The sequence below is a fragment of the Schistocerca serialis genome, chromosome 3, assembly GCF_023864345.2.
Source record: "Schistocerca serialis cubense isolate TAMUIC-IGC-003099 chromosome 3, iqSchSeri2.2, whole genome shotgun sequence".
NCBI classification, from domain to species: domain Eukaryota; kingdom Metazoa; phylum Arthropoda; class Insecta; order Orthoptera; family Acrididae; genus Schistocerca; species Schistocerca serialis.
This window is the reverse complement of record NC_064640.1, coordinates 420,391,697-420,410,582: the sequence shown is the minus strand read 5'-3', so window position 1 is coordinate 420,410,582 and position 18,886 is coordinate 420,391,697. Positions and strand designations below refer to the sequence as shown.

The 18,886-nt window shown below is 41.4% G+C and overlaps 1 protein-coding gene across 1 annotated transcript in view; it reads right to left on the bottom strand.

Moving 5' to 3' along the window:
• The window catches only part of LOC126470297 (polyadenylate-binding protein-interacting protein 1), a 134,676-nt gene that overhangs the window by 103,005 nt on the left and 12,785 nt on the right, over positions 1-18,886 (bottom strand). The window contains exon 2 of the mRNA XM_050098058.1: positions 5,127-5,235. Within this exon, the coding sequence (XP_049954015.1) occupies positions 5,127-5,235 (109 nt within the window). The remainder of the gene's footprint in view (positions 1-5,126; positions 5,236-18,886) is intronic.

Genomic DNA, 18,886 nt, shown 5'->3' with positions numbered 1-18,886 from the left:
CTATGTTATGGTTCCAATGTTGTGTTACGTCATGACGGTGTGGAGTTTAGTTGATGAGTGTGTTGTGTTTGTAGATGTCATCTTGCTGCGTTTGGTGGTGTCCTCTGGTGGTATGTGTATGGTCCACGTGTTATGTGATGTATTGGGTTCATTTGGGTGTCAGTGCTTGAAGTGTGCATTTATCGGTAGTGACTCTTATAAAAGAATGGAAATTAGTTTCAGTGAGTTAAGAATTAAGTTTCCGTCATGTTTATGTTATTGTGGTGTCGTTTGATGTTATCAGTTTGCTGTTTGTCATGCCGTAAGTCACTTAATTCAATTTGTGGCTTCTTTTGTTAGGTATGGATATGACTTCTAAATTTAACAATGCGCGTCTGCGGGCTGAAATGGGGGACGACATGTTGTCAATTATTAAGTTTCTGCAACTTTTTGGGCTTGTGGCAGAGATAGTGAAATGCGCCATATGCAAGTTGCGGGTGTGTGTGCGCGCGGGTGTGTGGGCACGCGCGTGCGGGTGCCTGCCCTAGTGAGTAGTGCCGGACGTTTTTATGTTGTCTTGTTTTTGGATCTATTGTTCACGTGTTATGATGTTTGGTGAGATTTGTGTGTGTTATTGGGTCAGTGTTATTTACTGCATGTGTTGGTGGTTGATGTTTTGGTATTGGCACTTGTGGTTGATTTACATATCTTAGGGGAGTACTCTATTTCAATTTTTTTTTTTTTTTTTTTTTTTTGTATCGTCAGTTGTATTTGAGCTATATAGGTCATGGGAGGTGAACGATTCTAATTTGTCATCATAGCTACCTGTGTTTTGGTATCGTGAGCTGCTGTTGACCTATATGGATCAAGGGAAGTGTCCATTTAAAATTTTTGTTGTTTATGTGTTGGTTTTGTGGTATCGACAGTTGCGGTGTGATTATAATTTTTAGAATAATTGGTTTCTATTTTGTGGTATCAACAATTGCAGTTGAGCTATGTAGGTGAAGGGAAGTGACCGATTCCTGTCGATATTGTTAGTGCAGCAGAATTTGGAAATTTTGTGGTGTTTTTATGTCGTCGTCTGGAATCATGGTGTGTGTGTGTGTGTGTGTGTGTGTGTGTGTGTGTGTGTGTGTGTGTGTGCGCGCGCGTTTATAATTAGTTTGTCCTCACCCAAAAACCCCCAATTTCCCACACTGGTCCTGTTAGTTTAATTATATTTTTGGAGGGAGATGTGTTTGTTGGTTTTAAATGTATTTTCGTGTTTGTTGTCAGGTTTACGCGCCATATTGGAGACATTGAGAATGGTCATTTCTGCCATATTGGTGATGTCATGGGTCACAGACGGGTGGAATTGGACACATCTGTAGTCCCATTTAGTTTAATCAACAACTTTTAAATTTGTGCAATTTATCATGTAACCAATGTTTAACAAATCCTTTTTAATACCAGTGGCTCACCTCACACCATTTCATTATTTAGGGTCAACTGCCACTTTTCGCACCATACAGATATCTTGTCTAAATAATTTTATAATTTATACTGTTCTTCTGACGACTATTAGATGGTAAATGACAGCATCATCTGCAAACAAATGTAAGACTGCTGTTCACATTGTCTCCCAAATCATTTATGAGGATTGCAAACACCAGATAGCTTATACCACTTTCTTGTGGAACACCACATATCACTTCTCTTTCATTCTATAACTTTTGATTATTTACTACAAACTGTGTCATTTCTGACAGGAAATCATGAGGCTGGTAGCACATCTGAGACAATACTCGATAGGCCTGTAGTGTGATTAGCTTCCGCTTGTGAGGAACAGTGTCAAAACTCTTCTTGGAAGCTAGAAATGTGATATACCCTAATAGTACTCATTATTTCGTGTGAGTTAAGGGCCAGTTGCGTTTTATAACAATATTTTCTGAATCTTGTGCTGTGTGTCAAAGATTTTTTCCTTCTGATTTAGTTCACAATTTTTGAATGCAGTATATGTTCCACCGCAAATTGATGTCAGTGGTATGGGTCTATAATTCAATGGATTGGTTTTATTTCCTTTTGAGGGTTTACCACTTCTATAACGCAGTGAGGGTATTAAATTTGTGTTGCCAATGGTGTGTTTTGCATATCAACAGAACCTCTTTGGAGAAACTATTTAAATCATATCTCAAAGAAGGCCACACTAAATTTCAAGCTTCTGTAAAACATTCCTAATCTTTAAGAATTGTCATTTTTTAAAAATCTGGCATTCTTTTTTGTTGCTTGCCCAGCAGTGTCCTGAACTGTTTCGCATACCACAGGGCATGTTTACAGACTCTTATTAATTTTTTTTAGTATGAGTCTCAACTGTTCTCAATACTGTTTGTTTGAATTGGAGCCACATCTGGTCTACACTTACACACTTTGGAAGGAGTGCAGGCTGTCTCTTAGGGATCCATCAGTTGAATTTTTATTTTATTTTTTATTTTTACATAGAAATACCTTTTGTTTACTTTTGGTGGGTTTGGATGTTATGGCATTCAATCTCACTTCACTGACCTTGTGGTCCATCATGATGTGTTCTATTCACTCAGGATTGTTGCCAATAGGTTTAATATGTTAGCACAACAATTTACACTTCATGTGGGCTCCTGAACTAATCGCTCAACATATTTTTTGGACAATGAATTTAGTGCAATTTCAAATAATGTTTTATGTCTACCACTGACTTTAAACACGTATTTTCACCAACATATCGAGGGTAGATTAAAGTCACCATCAACTACAATTGTATTACTATTCAAGAGGAAACAAATTTTCCTTGAACCTTTCAGCAACTATATCATATGATTCAGTATTGAAGCTTACAATGTCTGTATTTATACAGTGTCTGTATCTTCACATTACAATGTCCTTCACAGAGGAATGACAGTAAAATATTTGTCTTTCCCAGTGTGGGAATTGTGAAATGTGCAGGCATAAGGGTTGTGGGCTCCATGATGTCAGTCCTGGAGGCACACTGGCAGAGCTGCAGTGGTTAAGGCGACAGCTTATAAGTGGGAAATGCAGGTTCAAATTCTCATCCAACCCAAATTTTCAGGTGTTACAAACAGCTGAAGTCAATCAAGATTTGTGAAATGCGAAACCAATTTGTAATACATCAACTGAGTCTAAGGTCAGTAAAAAGAACCAACTATTAATTTCTTTCAGTTGTCAAGTGTAGCCTCTACTAACTTGCAGCAACTATATACTTCAATTTAACTACATGATAAACTACTACTAACAGCAACAAACATGCCACCACTAACTAAATTTAATTTCTACTCTCTGAACACCAATAGGTCCTTGGTAAAAACTTCGACTGAACTTATCTCCAACTTTAGTCAGCTTTCAGTGACTACAACAATTTCCGCTTCAGTACTTCCAACAAGTACTTGAAACTCTGGCTCTTTTTCCAGCACAGCTACGACACTTTACAACTATAATACCATTGTTTCCTATGTCTACCCCTGTCCTGTGTTTGACCTGCACCCTTAGAGACTGAATCCATTTTTACACTTCCCCAATCCTATAACTTAAAAAAATCATCCAGTCCAATCCACACATCACCCACAACCGATGTAGCTGCTTAGTGTGTGTAATGGACCCATGATCTACTAAGCATAACCCAACACCCCTAAACTCTATGACAAAAGTTAAGGAATCTGCAGCCTACACATCTGCAGAACCATCTGAGTCTCTGATTCAGACCCTCCACTTGACTGTATACCAAAGGTCAATCATCAGTCCCGCCAATAATACTACAGATGCTGAACTCCACCTTCATCTTGCAAGCAAGAATGACTATCTTTACCACTTCTGATAGTCACCATAAATCTTTCGATCCAAAGTGACACACATCTTTAGTACCAAAATGAGCCACCACCTGCAGTTGGCTGCACCCCATACTCTTCATGACCTCTAGAAGGACCTGTTCCAGATCTGGGATTGCTCTCCTTGATACGCACACTGAGTGCACACTGGACTTTTTGCCCTTTTTGGCAGCCATATGCCCAAGGAGCTCCATCATGTGCTGAATACTGGAGCTCCCCTACCAATAATCTTACCCTCTGTGAATGCCTGGACCTTGCAGGTTGAGACACTTCTAAAGTGCAACTGCATCTGGCTCACAACATTTTTTGGCAACAGACACTGGATAAACAGATAAGCCCTTTGATTAGTCCCCCAGAATGTCTTTCACAGCCTGCCACACCTGGAAATGACCTTCCACTCTACCACGGGTGAGGGGTAAACCTCACTGCTGAAAGTAACTGGGCCAACCATACTAGGAGACCAACCATAAGACATGTGGGATGTCCATTGTAGCCCCAAATCTGGCCACTGACAGTGATGCCCACCGGTAGCAGCTTCAAGTTACATTACAAGCCATCACTGCATGGAGCTGCAAGCAACAGGGCACCAAGTCGGCTTGCATCCGAACACAGCACTGAACACTGCATTCACAGTCTGTATCTATACTACAGACGGTGGAAACCTACACTACACAAACATGCAAGAAATTCAAAAATTTAACTACAAAAGTTTACAGCAAAAACAAAATAAGTAAGTTGCTTCTAATTAGAAGTTCTTAATACAATAAACATGAATGGTGTACTCGACTGCTACGCAACTTGCATAAAGCTTCATGAGAGTTGTACCTGTGTGAAGTGGCCTGTTACATGTTTATGTCTAATTGTGAGTCAAGATGAAAATTCTTGGCCCAAAACAAACAATCCCCAGTACCAGATGCAATATGTTGTCTTGGGTTCAGCTCTGAATCATCACTGACAAAGCTCCTAAGGTTGAATATAAATAGCCTCATGACTGTCACTTAAATTGAACCTAAGAAGGAATACTATCAACCACCCACCATTCTTTGCTAGCTTTCACAGGACTGATGTGTTGCATTTCTGCACACATACATTCAGCCATATGAATGTGTTAACGCTGTTTGCTTTACATTTAGCAATGTTGTTTTCTCCTTATTCCAATTACTGCCACTTCAAAGCTATTTTAATAGCTCTATACCACTTATAGACAACTGCTTGAAAGCATGATAGAGGTCACAAAGCCTCAGCAATATGAAAGTCATTAAAGTAAATCCCCTTAGAGATATTTGACCATACCTGGAGTAATTGTGCTCTGATGTGGGCGGCGTAACGGTTTGGACCAATCTACATGGCCACGACCTCTGCCTCTGCCGCAACCATTTCCTTCCGAGTCTGGAGTATTATTCTGAAAGATAGTAGAAAGCATTGACATCGTCTTCCATTCTGCAGATAATCAAATGTCTATTCAAAAATGTATTATTGTAAATGCATGCATGATACTTTCTTTATAAGGCCCAAGTAAAACTGCCCTCAAGCCAAAGATTTATATGAATAACACAGTGCTATCCTTGGCACTGGTTTCACAGGAAGAGAATACAAGTTTTTGAAATGTGATGCAACAGAAGCCAACTGAAGATAAGATGGGTAGATCTAATAACAAATGAGGTGGTTTTGAATGAAATTGGGGAGAAAATAAATATATGGCACAAATTGACTACAATACGTAATTAACTGATAGGGCACATGCATGGATATATGTTGCAAAACTTATGCATAGATGAGGCTTGCACAGGATAGGCTAAAATTTTAGTGTGCAAAGCTGCATCAAACCAGTCTTCCGACTGAAGATCACAACACCAACAAGCCAGGCCATTGTGTTAAGCATAACTGCTAAAACTGCATCAAATTTTACACTTAATATTCTGACTAATGATATGTTGCTGCTTTAGTACGTGCACGCGCCCACACACACACGCACGCGCCCACACACACACACACGCGCCCACACACACACACACGCGCCCACACACACACACACGCGCCCACACACACACACACACACACACGCGCCCACACACACACACACACACACACGCGCCCACACACACACACACACACACGCGCCCACACACACACACACACACACGCGCCCACACACACACACACACACACACACGCGCCCACACACACACACACACACACACACACGCGCCCACACACACACACACACACACACACACGCGCCCACACACACACACACACACACACGCGCCCACACACACACACACACACGCGCCCACACACACACACACACACACACGCGCCCACACACACACACACACACACACGCGCCCACACACACACACACACACGCGCCCACACACACACACACACACGCGCCCACACACACACACACACGCGCCCACACACACACACACACACGCGCCCACACACACACACACACACGCGCCCACACACACACACACACGCGCCCACACACACACACACACGCGCCCACACACACACACACACACGCGCCCACACACACACACACACGCGCCCACACACACACACACACGCGCCCACACACACACACACACACACGCGCCCACACACACACACACACACACACGCGCCCACACACACACACACACACACGCGCCCACACACACACACACACGCGCCCACACACACACACACACGCGCCCACACACACACACACACACACACACACACACACACACACACACACACACACACACACACACATCTTGGGTTGGTTGCCGAGAGCGAAGAACCACAAAAAAATCTGTTGACTACAGGCTCGTATCAACCTTCTCTGGTCAGTGCCAATCTTAGCTAGCAACCAGCACTGTTCGCTATAGCAGTGCCATAGCCATCACAGTATGTGGACTTTACTCAGCTGTTTTTGTCATCTTTTCATTTTGAAATGATAGATGATGCTGTTCCTGGTCAAAAATAGTAAAGTGCCAATGACTCCGGCTTTAATAAAACATGGGTATATAGGGCCTACTGCCTATCCTTGTGAGAAGATTGTGTGGCTTGTTACCATCAATCCGTTCCTCTCTCCGTTCCAACAATTTTCTTGGTCAAGCATCAACACACAATATTACTGCACAAATACAATGGTTAATTATAAAGTAAACCTGTGTAACAACTTTCAAAGACTAAGTGACACTGTCATCATTACATGGGCAAAAAATCAAGTTATTTTTCCATGAGTATTTCATGTAATATTTAAGGAATCATACCATCTAGTTGATCAATTGAAAATTCCATTTTTATATTAGCAGTTTTTAAACTATCAAATTCATAGCGCGCGCGCGCGCGCGCGCGCGCGCGCGCGCGCGCGCGCGCGCGCGTGTGTGTGTGTGTGTGTGTGTGTGTGTGTGTGTGTGTGTGTGTGTGTGTGTGTGTGTGTGTGTGTGTGTGTGTGTGTCTAAATTTTCATTGCCCAGAAACAAATAAATTTCCCTATAGATACATTTTATTTGTCTTGTTACTTAGTAAGTACCTCAAGTGTTGACTGTAGTATAGAAAAATTTACTTTTATGAGTTGGCTCAGACTTCTATATTGTTTGTAAATAAGCATTAGAAGTGTTTGACCTGCTGTAGGAAGTTGGTTGGTATAATGATTAAAGGCACCAAACTTCAAGGTCATCAATCCCTCCTACCTGGAACAGGCAAATCAACAAACTACACACCAAAGAAGGGCCTAGTGTGCAAAACTCAAGGGAAGAAAGCCCCAAGGTCTACCAAACGTCAACAAAGCCTAGACAACGGAACAAGGAAGAAGAAATGGGGGAAAGGATGAAAAGCAGGCAAAGGTGTCCTGCCCAGTGAACAGCTGGGGGCCCCCCAAAGGCAGAAAGTGTGATGGGGTACATACCTCCCATCACTTATCAGAGGCATCCCACCCAATAATACCCACAAAAGACCAGTGACACATACTGAGGGAGAGAAGCACAGGAGACATAGGAAGAATACCAAGAAGAGAGAAGAAGAGCAAAAGAGTGGGTAGGGTGGGGGCTGGAGGGGGAGGGGGCGGGGACCACCAAGCCCAGACAGGCACTGCCCATTTGGGGCAAAGGAGGCAACAGAGTATTCTGCCAATCCCTCAATAGGCCTACTAGGGTGACATTCCCTCCCTCAAAGGGTGGGAAAAGCCCCTCCACAAAATGTAAAACCACGTCAGCTGCTGAGGCATCGTCCGCTAACACCAGGAAGATTAAGAGACCGTTGCAGGGTGGCTAGGTTAGAACAGTCCAGCTGAATGCACACAGATGTCAAATGGGTGCCACAACGACAGTGGGGTGGATCCTCCTGATGGAGGAGATTACCCTGAGTCATCCAAGTATGGCCAATGCAGGTCAGGCAATGGACAATGGAGTGCTTGCAAGAGACCCCCCCCCCCCCCCCCATATCAAGCGGCCACTTGGTGGCAAATTTGGTCAGCCTGTCAGCAAGTTCATTCCCCAGGATCCGAAAGTGACCTGGGGTTCAGACGTGGCAAATTTGGTCAGCCTATCAGCGAGTTCATTCCTCAGGACCCAAAAGTGACCGGGGGTTCAGACAAAGACCACTGAATCCTGGATAGTCAGGACCAAGGGTAACATTGGTCAAGACCTTGTACACTGCCCAAAGAGTCTCTGCAGACGAGGAAGGACTCACTAGAGCACGAATGGATATGCCCAAGTGAACAAGAGATGGCAACCATCTCTGCAGAGAGAACACTGCAGCCATCCAGCAAGGAGCAGAGTTCTTTACATCCCACACGAAGGTAAGCAACACCAGTGTGACCAGCAAACATTGGGACATCAGTATAGACTATAATAAACTCCTGTTTACCTGAAATGATCAGAACGGTGGTCAGTTCTGATAACTGAAGTTTCAGAGAAACTTAAGTCCCCCTGTTTTTATGCGTGAGACACCCCAAATTACGTCAATACCACGAAATACGATCATAAAACATGTGTAGGGTACATAGAATGTTATTGATATGGTTGTCATGTTTCGACTGGAAAAACTGTTGACATGTTAAAAGGGTGCCAAAGCATGATTGAAAACTCAAAGTTTATAAATGCTGAATAACAAAGCTCGTTTATTTAGCGTTCTTTCGGGGGGGGGGGGGGGGGGGGGGGAATCCACCTTATCTGGCAGCAGGAAAAAAAAAAACAAACAGGATTTTTTATTTTATTATCTATTCTTTTGAATAAAATAAACTACTGTAAAAAATTATTAAACAAATCTAGAGATTACTCAAAGGAATGAATAGCTTGTCTAGAGGAAATTTAAAGTAAAAATCCAAAACTTTTTACCTTATGGACATTGAAGTTCTAGGATGCTTCATTATAATTTATTTTTGGATTAAAAAAAGTCTGTAATGGTTTTTTGTTTTTGGCTTGAGAAACTTTTGTTGTGGCAATATATCTCCAATTTTGGAAACAAAGGATTTCAGGATAAGTTACCCCCTCCTGTTGGCTAATGTACTCCAGGGCAGTTTGGATCGCTTCGTAATCAACTGTGTGAGGAATCTTTTCCTCTCCTTCGTCATCAGAGACATATTCTTCAGACACTTTCTGATTAGTCTCAATTCAAACAATTTCTTCCTTAGTCAAATAAAAAAAGTCGTTTGCCATGCACTCTTCAACGTCTTGTAAGTTTGCGTCCTCACAACCCGGTAGTTTATCCAGGAAATACAACAAAATTACATCATTTTCATCTGTTTCTGGCATGTCAGCTCGAGTTTCAGTATTGCCTCCTTCTTCCCACCACTGATAAGTTGCCTTACGAGAGTTTTTTTCCAAGACCTAACGAGAGAAATTGGAGGAATTAGATTCCAAGCTTCAGCAATTTGATGAATGACACTTAAAACATCGTTTTTTTTTAAGAGCTCGCACAAACTCTCTTCAGCATCAATTGCACCAATTACGTATTTCAGCAGCGTATGTCTGCAATGTTTTTTCATTGCTTCAAGAACACCTTGGTCCATCGGTTGTCATAAAGACATGACATTTGGTGAGAGAAACAACTTTGATATCCCCACCTTGTAGATCATATGGGTGAGAAAGAGCATTGTTCACAAGAAGTAGCGCTTTTCGAGGAACTCTATTTTCTTCCATGTATTTTTCTACAGCTGCAACAAACACTGCCTGGAACCACTCTTTGAAGATGGCACCATTCATCCATGCCTTAGACTGATTCATGTACCACAATGGCAAAGGTTTAACAGCTGGTTGCATCAAAATGCTCTTGGTTTTTTAGATTTGCCAATTAAAGGAAGGCACAGTTTATGATTGCCAGTGGCATTACTGCATGCGAGGACAGTAACTCTTTTCTTCGCTTTTTTTTTATATCTGGATGCCTTTTTTTCTTGTTTAGAGGCAAGGGTTTTTGTTGGCAACATTTTGTAATTCAATCCAGTTTCATCACAGTTGTAAAGCTGATCGCCAATATAACCTCCTTCGTTGATGATTGTGTGCAGTTTCTTCTTAAAATCAGCGATAGCGGCTTCATCCCTGGATAATGATTCGCAGCTGATGGCAATTTCATGAATACCATGCCACTTTTTGAACCGATCCAGCCAGCCATCATTTCCAAGGAATTCTTGCTCCTTTCCTCATAAAAAGTCATCGCTTTTTGATGAAGTAGAGGACCTGAAGCTTGCACACCTTTGGCTCTTATTTGTACGTGCCACAAAAATAAGGCCTCTTCTAACTAAGTATGTCCACCTTTTCTCATTGCTTTTCAAGATTTCGCTGCGCTGCCTGACGCTCTAATGGAACAATTTTTTTTCAATTTCTGATCGATTTGTATTCCAATCAGTAATCTTGCTCCTACCAACATTCAAATCCACAACAACTTTCACGGGTGGCTCACCAGCATCAATTCTCTGCAAAGTGCGAAGCTTTTGTTCCAACAAGATCACATTCTACACAACAGTGCATAATACGTTCACAGTTAAATTGTTAAATGCTCAGCTTCATCTGATGTACCGACAACAGACAAAGTGTTAGCCGCCGCGCTTTCATTGCCAGTTTCGACAGGGCTACTTCATGCTGCATAGAGTAATAATGTATGTACTGTACTTTCAAGCAGTTCCAATAGATGGCACTGGCATGAAACCATGCAATATGAACAAGAAACATGCTAAAACTTCAACTAACACTTGCACAAACTGACGGCACTCTGACTTTTGACAGACGCCAGTGCACTGATTAGCAGTAGACAGCCGACAAACACCAGCAAATGCACCAGGCACAGAGAAGTTGAATCTTGTCAAGTGTCAGTCTAACTAGCCAAAAGCGCAGCTGTGCGATGCGTCAGACAGCGCCAATGAGAGCTGCAAAAATTGGAAAAATTTGTTCAGATAAAGAGGATTTTGGATAAACATGATTCGAAAAATGGGAGTTTACTGTACTTCTGAACCATGAAACATGGAGAAGAATTTGTGTGGAGGGCCTAAGGATGAGTTGAGTCTTTTAGACTTTGTGATAGGTCAAGAAAGAGCTGCGGATGGAGGATGCACCATGGAGGTGTATGTGAGAAGATGTGATAGAAGGGAAAGCTGGAATTCATGGGGGAAAAAAATAAATAAAATTAAAAAAAATCTGTATGTGGTTGGCAGTCTTAACCCCAGACCTGGGTTGGCATTGCAGTATCTGGAAAGAGGATAGAGTAGTTTGGGTACTCCTGGGAACAGCGGATGCTTTATACATAAGCGACAGACTGTTGTTGACACAGAACCTGCAACAGTGGAACTCCTGGGGCTAGTCCGAAAGGCACCAGTTGCCAATCCCACCCCACAGTGGTGAATTGGGTTCTGCATTTGTAATGTTGAAGGTGATGCCGAGCCATGTGCGAGACTCCCGTAATATAGATAGGACCAGACGAATGCTGTGTATGAAGGCTATGCCGAAAGTTTTTAACAGCCCGTAAACAGTAAGGTGGAGGACAATGGGGTTGTTTTCATTTGAAAGTGCAATGTTTTTCGACCTAGGGACGCGCACGCGCAGCACCTGGTTAGTGGTGATCCCCCCCACAGCACGGTAAGAAAGCACAGGCAGTGCTGAGACAGAGATGGTGCAGGATGGAGCTGTCACGTCGCGATTTTCGCGCCATGAATTTTTACGATTATAAAAAGAGTTTATGTGCCGAAGAATGCCATTCTTCTTTGCTGCGTGTTTTTGGTGAAGCTTCCCCTTCTAGGGCCAAAGTTGGAAATTGTTTTCGCGAGTTTTCGAGGGGTCGGCAGTCAATTGAAGATAAACCTCGTCCTGGTCGGCCAGCAACAGCTGTGACTCCTGAAAACATTGATGCTGTGAGGAAAATGATCAAAGAAGATCCACATCTTACATTTTGCGACATTGAAGGGACCCTAAATATTGGATCAACAGCAGCACAGACCATCGTTCATAATCACTTAGGCTTTACTAAGAGATGTTGCTTTCTAATGGGACATATTATAGCACATGTATTGTCTGCAGACATTTCCAGTTTTGCTTGTTGAATGTTAAGTGGAAGGTCATTTACATATATAGGCTGTTTCAAAGTCTTTGCAACAAATGTCTAGAGGTGATAAATTAAGTCATGGAGAACAACTTTTGATACAGTCAAAATGCTTATCTACTTTTCCCAGTGATGGTAGTAGTTGTTAAAGACCAGTTATGCCCCTGACAAGTGGCACAGTTAAGGCATCTTGAAGCATTTGTATGGTGTGTTGCCTATCATCTAGTCATCTGCTCTGCTTGATAGGCTGTGCAAAGTTGAAGTTCCTGATTTGCTTTTAAAATATCTTTCGCCACTTAGTGACACAGATTCTTATAGTTGTTTTGTTGAAAGTCAACCTATCTGTTTTCTGTTTTAGGTAGTACGCTGCAGACCCAAATAGTAGACACTGCTAGTTTGATGAAATCTCGTTACCATAGGACAGGTGAATACTGATGGATCCCCAGCATCACTGGGAGGCATCTGAACATTTTGTCTCCAATAAATGTCATTCCCCGTGACACGTTCTATCGCCCACAGACATTTGTCACAAAGACTTTGCAACACCCTGTATAAGGAACAGTAGTGGACCCAAAATTGAACCCTGTGGGGCTCCCTTTGTGATTTCTTCTCAGTAACTAAAATTTTCCCTTCTTCAAATACTGTTTCAGTTATTCAGCATGACTGTTTGCATTCTGTTTCTCAAGTTTTTGTAAGGAAGTAACATGATCTATGCAATAAAATGCCTTAAAATGATAACAAAAAATACCAACTTGCAACATTTTATTACTTAAGGCTTGTAATATTTGGTGAGTGGATGTGTAAATAGTAGTCTCAGCTGAGCAACCCTTTCAGAATCAAAAGTGTGATTCAGTAAGTAAATTGTTTCTCCTTAAATATGAGACTATTCGAGTACACTTTTTGAATGTTTTGGAGAAAGATGTGTCAAGTAAACTGGATGACAATTATTTAAGTCTTTCTTGTCACCATTCTTATAAAGAGGTTTAATAACAGTCACTAAAATTCTTCTGGGTGTGTGATAGCATTTTCAATATGTAAAATTCTCCAATGTTTTGGCCACTGTTGCAAATGGTCTCCCTCAGATTTTTGTGATGACTGCTGTATGAGAAAAACTTCAAGTTCTTATCTACTATAGCAAAAAGATGTTGTAATCTGATGAGGTACCGAGGAGGAGGAGGAGGAGGAGGAGGAGGAGGAGGAGGAGTGTCAGATATCCTTTATTGGTGTTCACTTTATTTCTTGCCACTGGTGGAAATAGGCAAATGAACTATGGGCAGCAATTGTGACACAATGTTGTTTAATTATTGCCTGGTGTCGGCTGAGGGGTGCCAGTACTCAGTGCACCTGTGGCTGCTGTGGTGGGTAAACAGATAGCATGCCTCAACTGGCACAAGACAGCAACTGCCACCCATTTCTCATCTGCCTGCTTCCTCCAATGGCAACAAATTAAACACAAATAAAGGGTATCTATTTCCACCAACAAAAAGAAATAAAGCAATAAAATAAAGAACATCTAACACTACTTCTCCTCGTCATCCTCAATACCCTATCAGATTACAAGACAGCTTTTTTTCTATAGTATATAAGGACTTTAAGTTTTTTCTCATTCAGCAGTCAGCGCAACACCCTGAGGAAGGCCATTTGCAACAGTGGCCAAAACGTTGGAAAATTTTACATATTGACAATTACTCAAGACGCATTTCATTGCTAGTGACAACGGCTGTAGTAGCTTATGTTTTTTGGCTTAACAACTGCTATGTGCAATAATTCTGTCTGCTAAAAATGCATTACATACCTCATTAAGAACATTACTTATTTCGTTAGAACAAATTTTCTGAATTCTATAATAAATTTCGTCAACACCAGACAAGCTTTCGTTTTTTAGAATTTTTTAAATTCTATTAATTTAAGTGAAGGATGTTAGTAGTACTTCTAACCGCTTAAATTTTGTGGAATGACATTTTTAATATATTCTCTTGCTTCTTCAGTTGTACCATTTAATCCTAGTTTTGCTGCTACATTTAGAAAGTGATTGCTAAAAATACTTGGAACCTGCAAACTAGTCGCAATACTGGCTGTTAATTTATTGTTATGGTATCTTATACACTGTCTGGCTTTCCCGTCTCCTGTTTGACAATATCCTACATGACAATATCCCCACACAGTTTTAACCTTTCCTTAAATTATTACAGTATTTTTTGTAGAATGCATGTAATGTTGAATGTTTTTCACATTAGCATCTCTTTCTACATAATATATACCTTATCCCATACCATCACTTTTAACTTACTCTTAAAACATATAGGCATGGATAACATCGTAATGAGAGTTCATTAAGGGTCAGTACCAGATGATATGAAAATCATAATGTATACAGACAATGTGAGAACATGGGATGAGAATGAGTAGAAATTGGAAGATCAACTAAATACCTGACAGAGGGAAACTGAAGAAGCAGGTATGGAAATAAGCTTGACAAAAAGTGAGGTAATGAAAGTCAGCAGGTAAAACACACAAAATGAAGGATGCAAGTTAGAATGGGAAGATTATTGAAGAAGTAGATACTTTCAGATATCTAGGAAGTAAGCTGACTAGGAAAGGAAACAAAGGATGAAATTTCTGAGAGGCTAGAAAATTGTCCAAAATTTTATTGCTGTGTATCAGACAATTAGGAATGGGAAAATTGTCTGCCAAAGCAAAGATCATCACATAAAAATCATATTAGCTACCAGTTTTGACCTATGGATCAGAATGATGGACCTAGACAAACAGATCTACCCCTTAAAAACTATAGAGAGAATGGGCATGACTCGTTTGGCTACATTAAAAGAATGGGAAAAGAAAGGTTATTAAGAACAGCTCTGGAATGGACAGAATCTAGAAGAAGACCATCTGAAGGAGTATGAAAAAGATGAAGAGATCACATTAAGGATGACACGAATCTAGTGGACATGCAACAACAGAAAGTGGTAGAAAGGAGAAGGTTGGAAGTGGCTTTGTGGACATTCTGCATAAGCAGAACATTTCAGGAAGGAGGAGAGACTGAAAAGCCATATCATTATTCCCTCAGTTAATGGTCTCTCTCACAATGATGTTATTTAATATCAGGGTGCATGACACAAAAAGAACTGTAAAAATGCAAATGTAAATGAAAAAGGGAGTGAGGATTTCTAGAAGTACACCAGTGTGCAAAACTTAAGAATGAAAGTAACTTTCAAATGATGTGCCACTGCCAAGTAACATAGCTCAGTGAAACTTTGATCAGACATTGAAAGAATTGCTACAGCATAGTACAGAAGGGAACAAAGAGAGATGCAATGAGACATCCAGAAATGACATTTATTTTCAAAGATGATAATCGTACTAAAGTCACTGTAATTTATGATGGTCCCCTGGACATTACAAAAGGAGGGCCATTGTTCTTAAAAGGGTGTGTTATCACCATGTCCAGCGTTGCACACTCTCCAATGTGGTCCCATGCTGGGCACAACATTGGTAAGGAGTTGTTCTGGTAAGGCATTACATTCCTCCATCATCGAGTTTGACAACTGCTGGATACAGAATGAATTTTCACTCAGCAGCTGAGTGTGCACTGATATGAAACTTATTGGTAGATTATAACTGTGTGCCAGACAGACTTGAACTCTGTACCGTCACTCTTCGCAGGCAAGCGCTTTGCTGACTGAGCTACCCGAACTCTACTTATGACCCGTCGTCACAGCTAGACTTCCTCTTTTAATTCATATCAACACATACCCCAATACCGAATGAAAACTGATTCTGGAAGCATATCCCAAGCTGTAGCTACACCACATCTCCACAATATTCTTTCTTCTAGGAGTGCTAGTCCTGCAAGTTTCACAGGAGCACTTTAGTGAAGTTTGGAAGGCAGGGAATGAGGTACTGGCAGAAGTAGAACTGTGAGGAAGGATCACAAGTCGTGCTTGGGTAGCTCAGTCAATAGAGTACCTGCCACAAAAGGCAAAGGTACCGAGTTAGACACTCGGTCCAGCACACAGTTTTAATCTGCCAGCCAGGAAGTTTCAACTGCTAGATGGCTGTTAGCACATGTGGACATGCTGAAATACGTCTCCCAAATGCATCACACATGTGCTCGATGAGTTTCGGATGGAGGGAATGGGAAGGACAGTCCATTTGCTGAATATCATCTCATTCCACAAGCTTCTCCATCTGCACTGTTCAATGTAGTAGCACACTGTCATCCATAAAAATGAAGTTGGGGCCCAATACACCTACAAGTAAATGCACATGGAAAAGAAGCAAAGTTTCACAATAACAATGACCAGTCAAGAGTACTGTGTTCAAAGACTTGGAGGTCATTACACACCTGCAACATTATGCCTCCATATACCATAACAACTGGACCACCAAAATGATCTTGTATGACAATATTCCTCGGTACACGATATGTTCTCACCTCTCGCCTTATGAGGGTCTGTAATGCAGAATCCACTAATGTGTGAATGCTACACAGCTCACTGAATGTGGACTAGGCTGGCCATCCTGACATCACAGTCTATATGATTCACAACAATTGGTGACAGAGTGGGATCAATATGCAGAAGCTCAATTCTAGTGACTGCATGGGTGCTGCCCAATCGACACCACAAATACTGGTTATCAGAGATTAATGGGTGAGTGCTGCCAGCATGTGCAACCTGTCTGGCCATTTTATACATTTTATTTTTAATACACAGCAATTACAAGATGTCAGTGGTCGAGAAAGTTACCACACAAGAAGTTATACAACGTCTCAAACAATCTTTCAGAGCAATGTGTCAATTACCAAGGTACGAGTGAGGAACTAAATAATTTTTGATAGCCAGAAGGGGAGAAACACCTTCACCATACAGTCTCTCTTAGCCAACACTGGATTTTACACTATCTGATTTGTTAACACCATCTGAGCAGGAAACCTGGGGAAGAAGTAGTTTTTCTGGACAATTTGAGACTGCAGTGACCTTGGGTAAGAGATCAGAGGGCTGATGCTGAATACAGTACGTCTAAAGCTGACAAGTGATGCATATGTGCTCATAATGTGTCATGACAAGTTACAGTGAGTGAAAACTCAAGCAGATTTTGCAGTGGGATTGTGTGAGCATTACTGTACGAGAGGCACCACTAGTCACCACCAAGAGCTACTTAGTAACATCTCTATGAAGCACGGGAGAGGATATGAAAAATTTACAGACCACATTCACATCATCAATAAGAAAATGTATGCCCCAGAAGCGTGTGTAAAAATGGATTACATTATGATTCAAGAGGCTGAGCAGTGCACACTAGATATTTAATACAACTGACTAGATGAGATAGTTCTCAAAGCGAAAGAAGCCAGGGAAATATCGCCGTCAACTGGACTATGCCCAACAGCACTCTGGGGTTCATACCAACCTGCACATCAACAAAAGTTTAGTTATTTTTTTCAGTTTTATTTTATTTTTTTAATGGCAGCATTACCATCACTCTGACCCAAGCTAAGTACCTGTAATTTAATTTTATTGAAGCCCTACAAATGATCCCCTGTGCTATATCCACTACTCAAAACTGGTAGGTCCTTTGTCTAAAGTCTCATTTTTGTTCACATATAATTTCCTCAGACATTTACTTTATTTGTATCTCAAACAGCTGTAAATATTTCTTTTGGCACTACTTCTGGAATGTCATTACCCCAATACTGACTTTGTACATTTACGACTAATTTTTTAAGTAAACAAGTATTTAAATAAATCTGGAAATGTTTGCACAACTTTCTGTTTGTTTCGTTTTAAGGCGCAAAAACAACTAGGGTCATATACGCCAATGTCACGACAGTAGAACACAAAAACAAAGAGGAGTTAAAAACGACTACACATTAATCCCAATTGAGGGAAGAGAACTGAGCTAAACACAGAAAAAAGGAGAAAGACTTATAAAATAAGCCATAGAGAAATGGAGGTCTTGAACTAAAGGTTAAATTTCCTTTGCCATATAAAAAATAAAATGCGGTTTACAGCTCACATGTTGTTGGCTAAAACTGCCGATAACTCAGACAGCAAACACAAATGAGAATGTAACTGCTTAAAAAAAAAAGGGCATTCTGTCAGGACATGGTGAACCATCAAAGGTTGAGGGTAATGAGCACAAAGTGGTGTCTAAAAAGACAGTGCCTGTGACGCAACCTACTTAAAATGATCTCACGGCGAGAGGTGGTCGTCCTATCTGCTGGGAGAGGCTTAATTACCCGGAGCTTGTTCCCATGGAGTGAGGACCAGTGGTGATGACAAAGTGACACCACCTGCTGACAGACACCAACACAGGTCATCAGAGGGAATATAACAACCAGGGGGTTCTGGAACGAGGACTGCAGCCTCGACAGCAGCGTCAGCGGCCTCGTTTGCTGTCAGATCGACATGACCAGGGACCCACATAAACATCAAAGTGGCTCCATCAAGAGCGGCAAGTGACAACTTTCCTGGACCCGTTGCACTAAGGAATGAATGGTGTACAGCACACAGAGGCTTTGA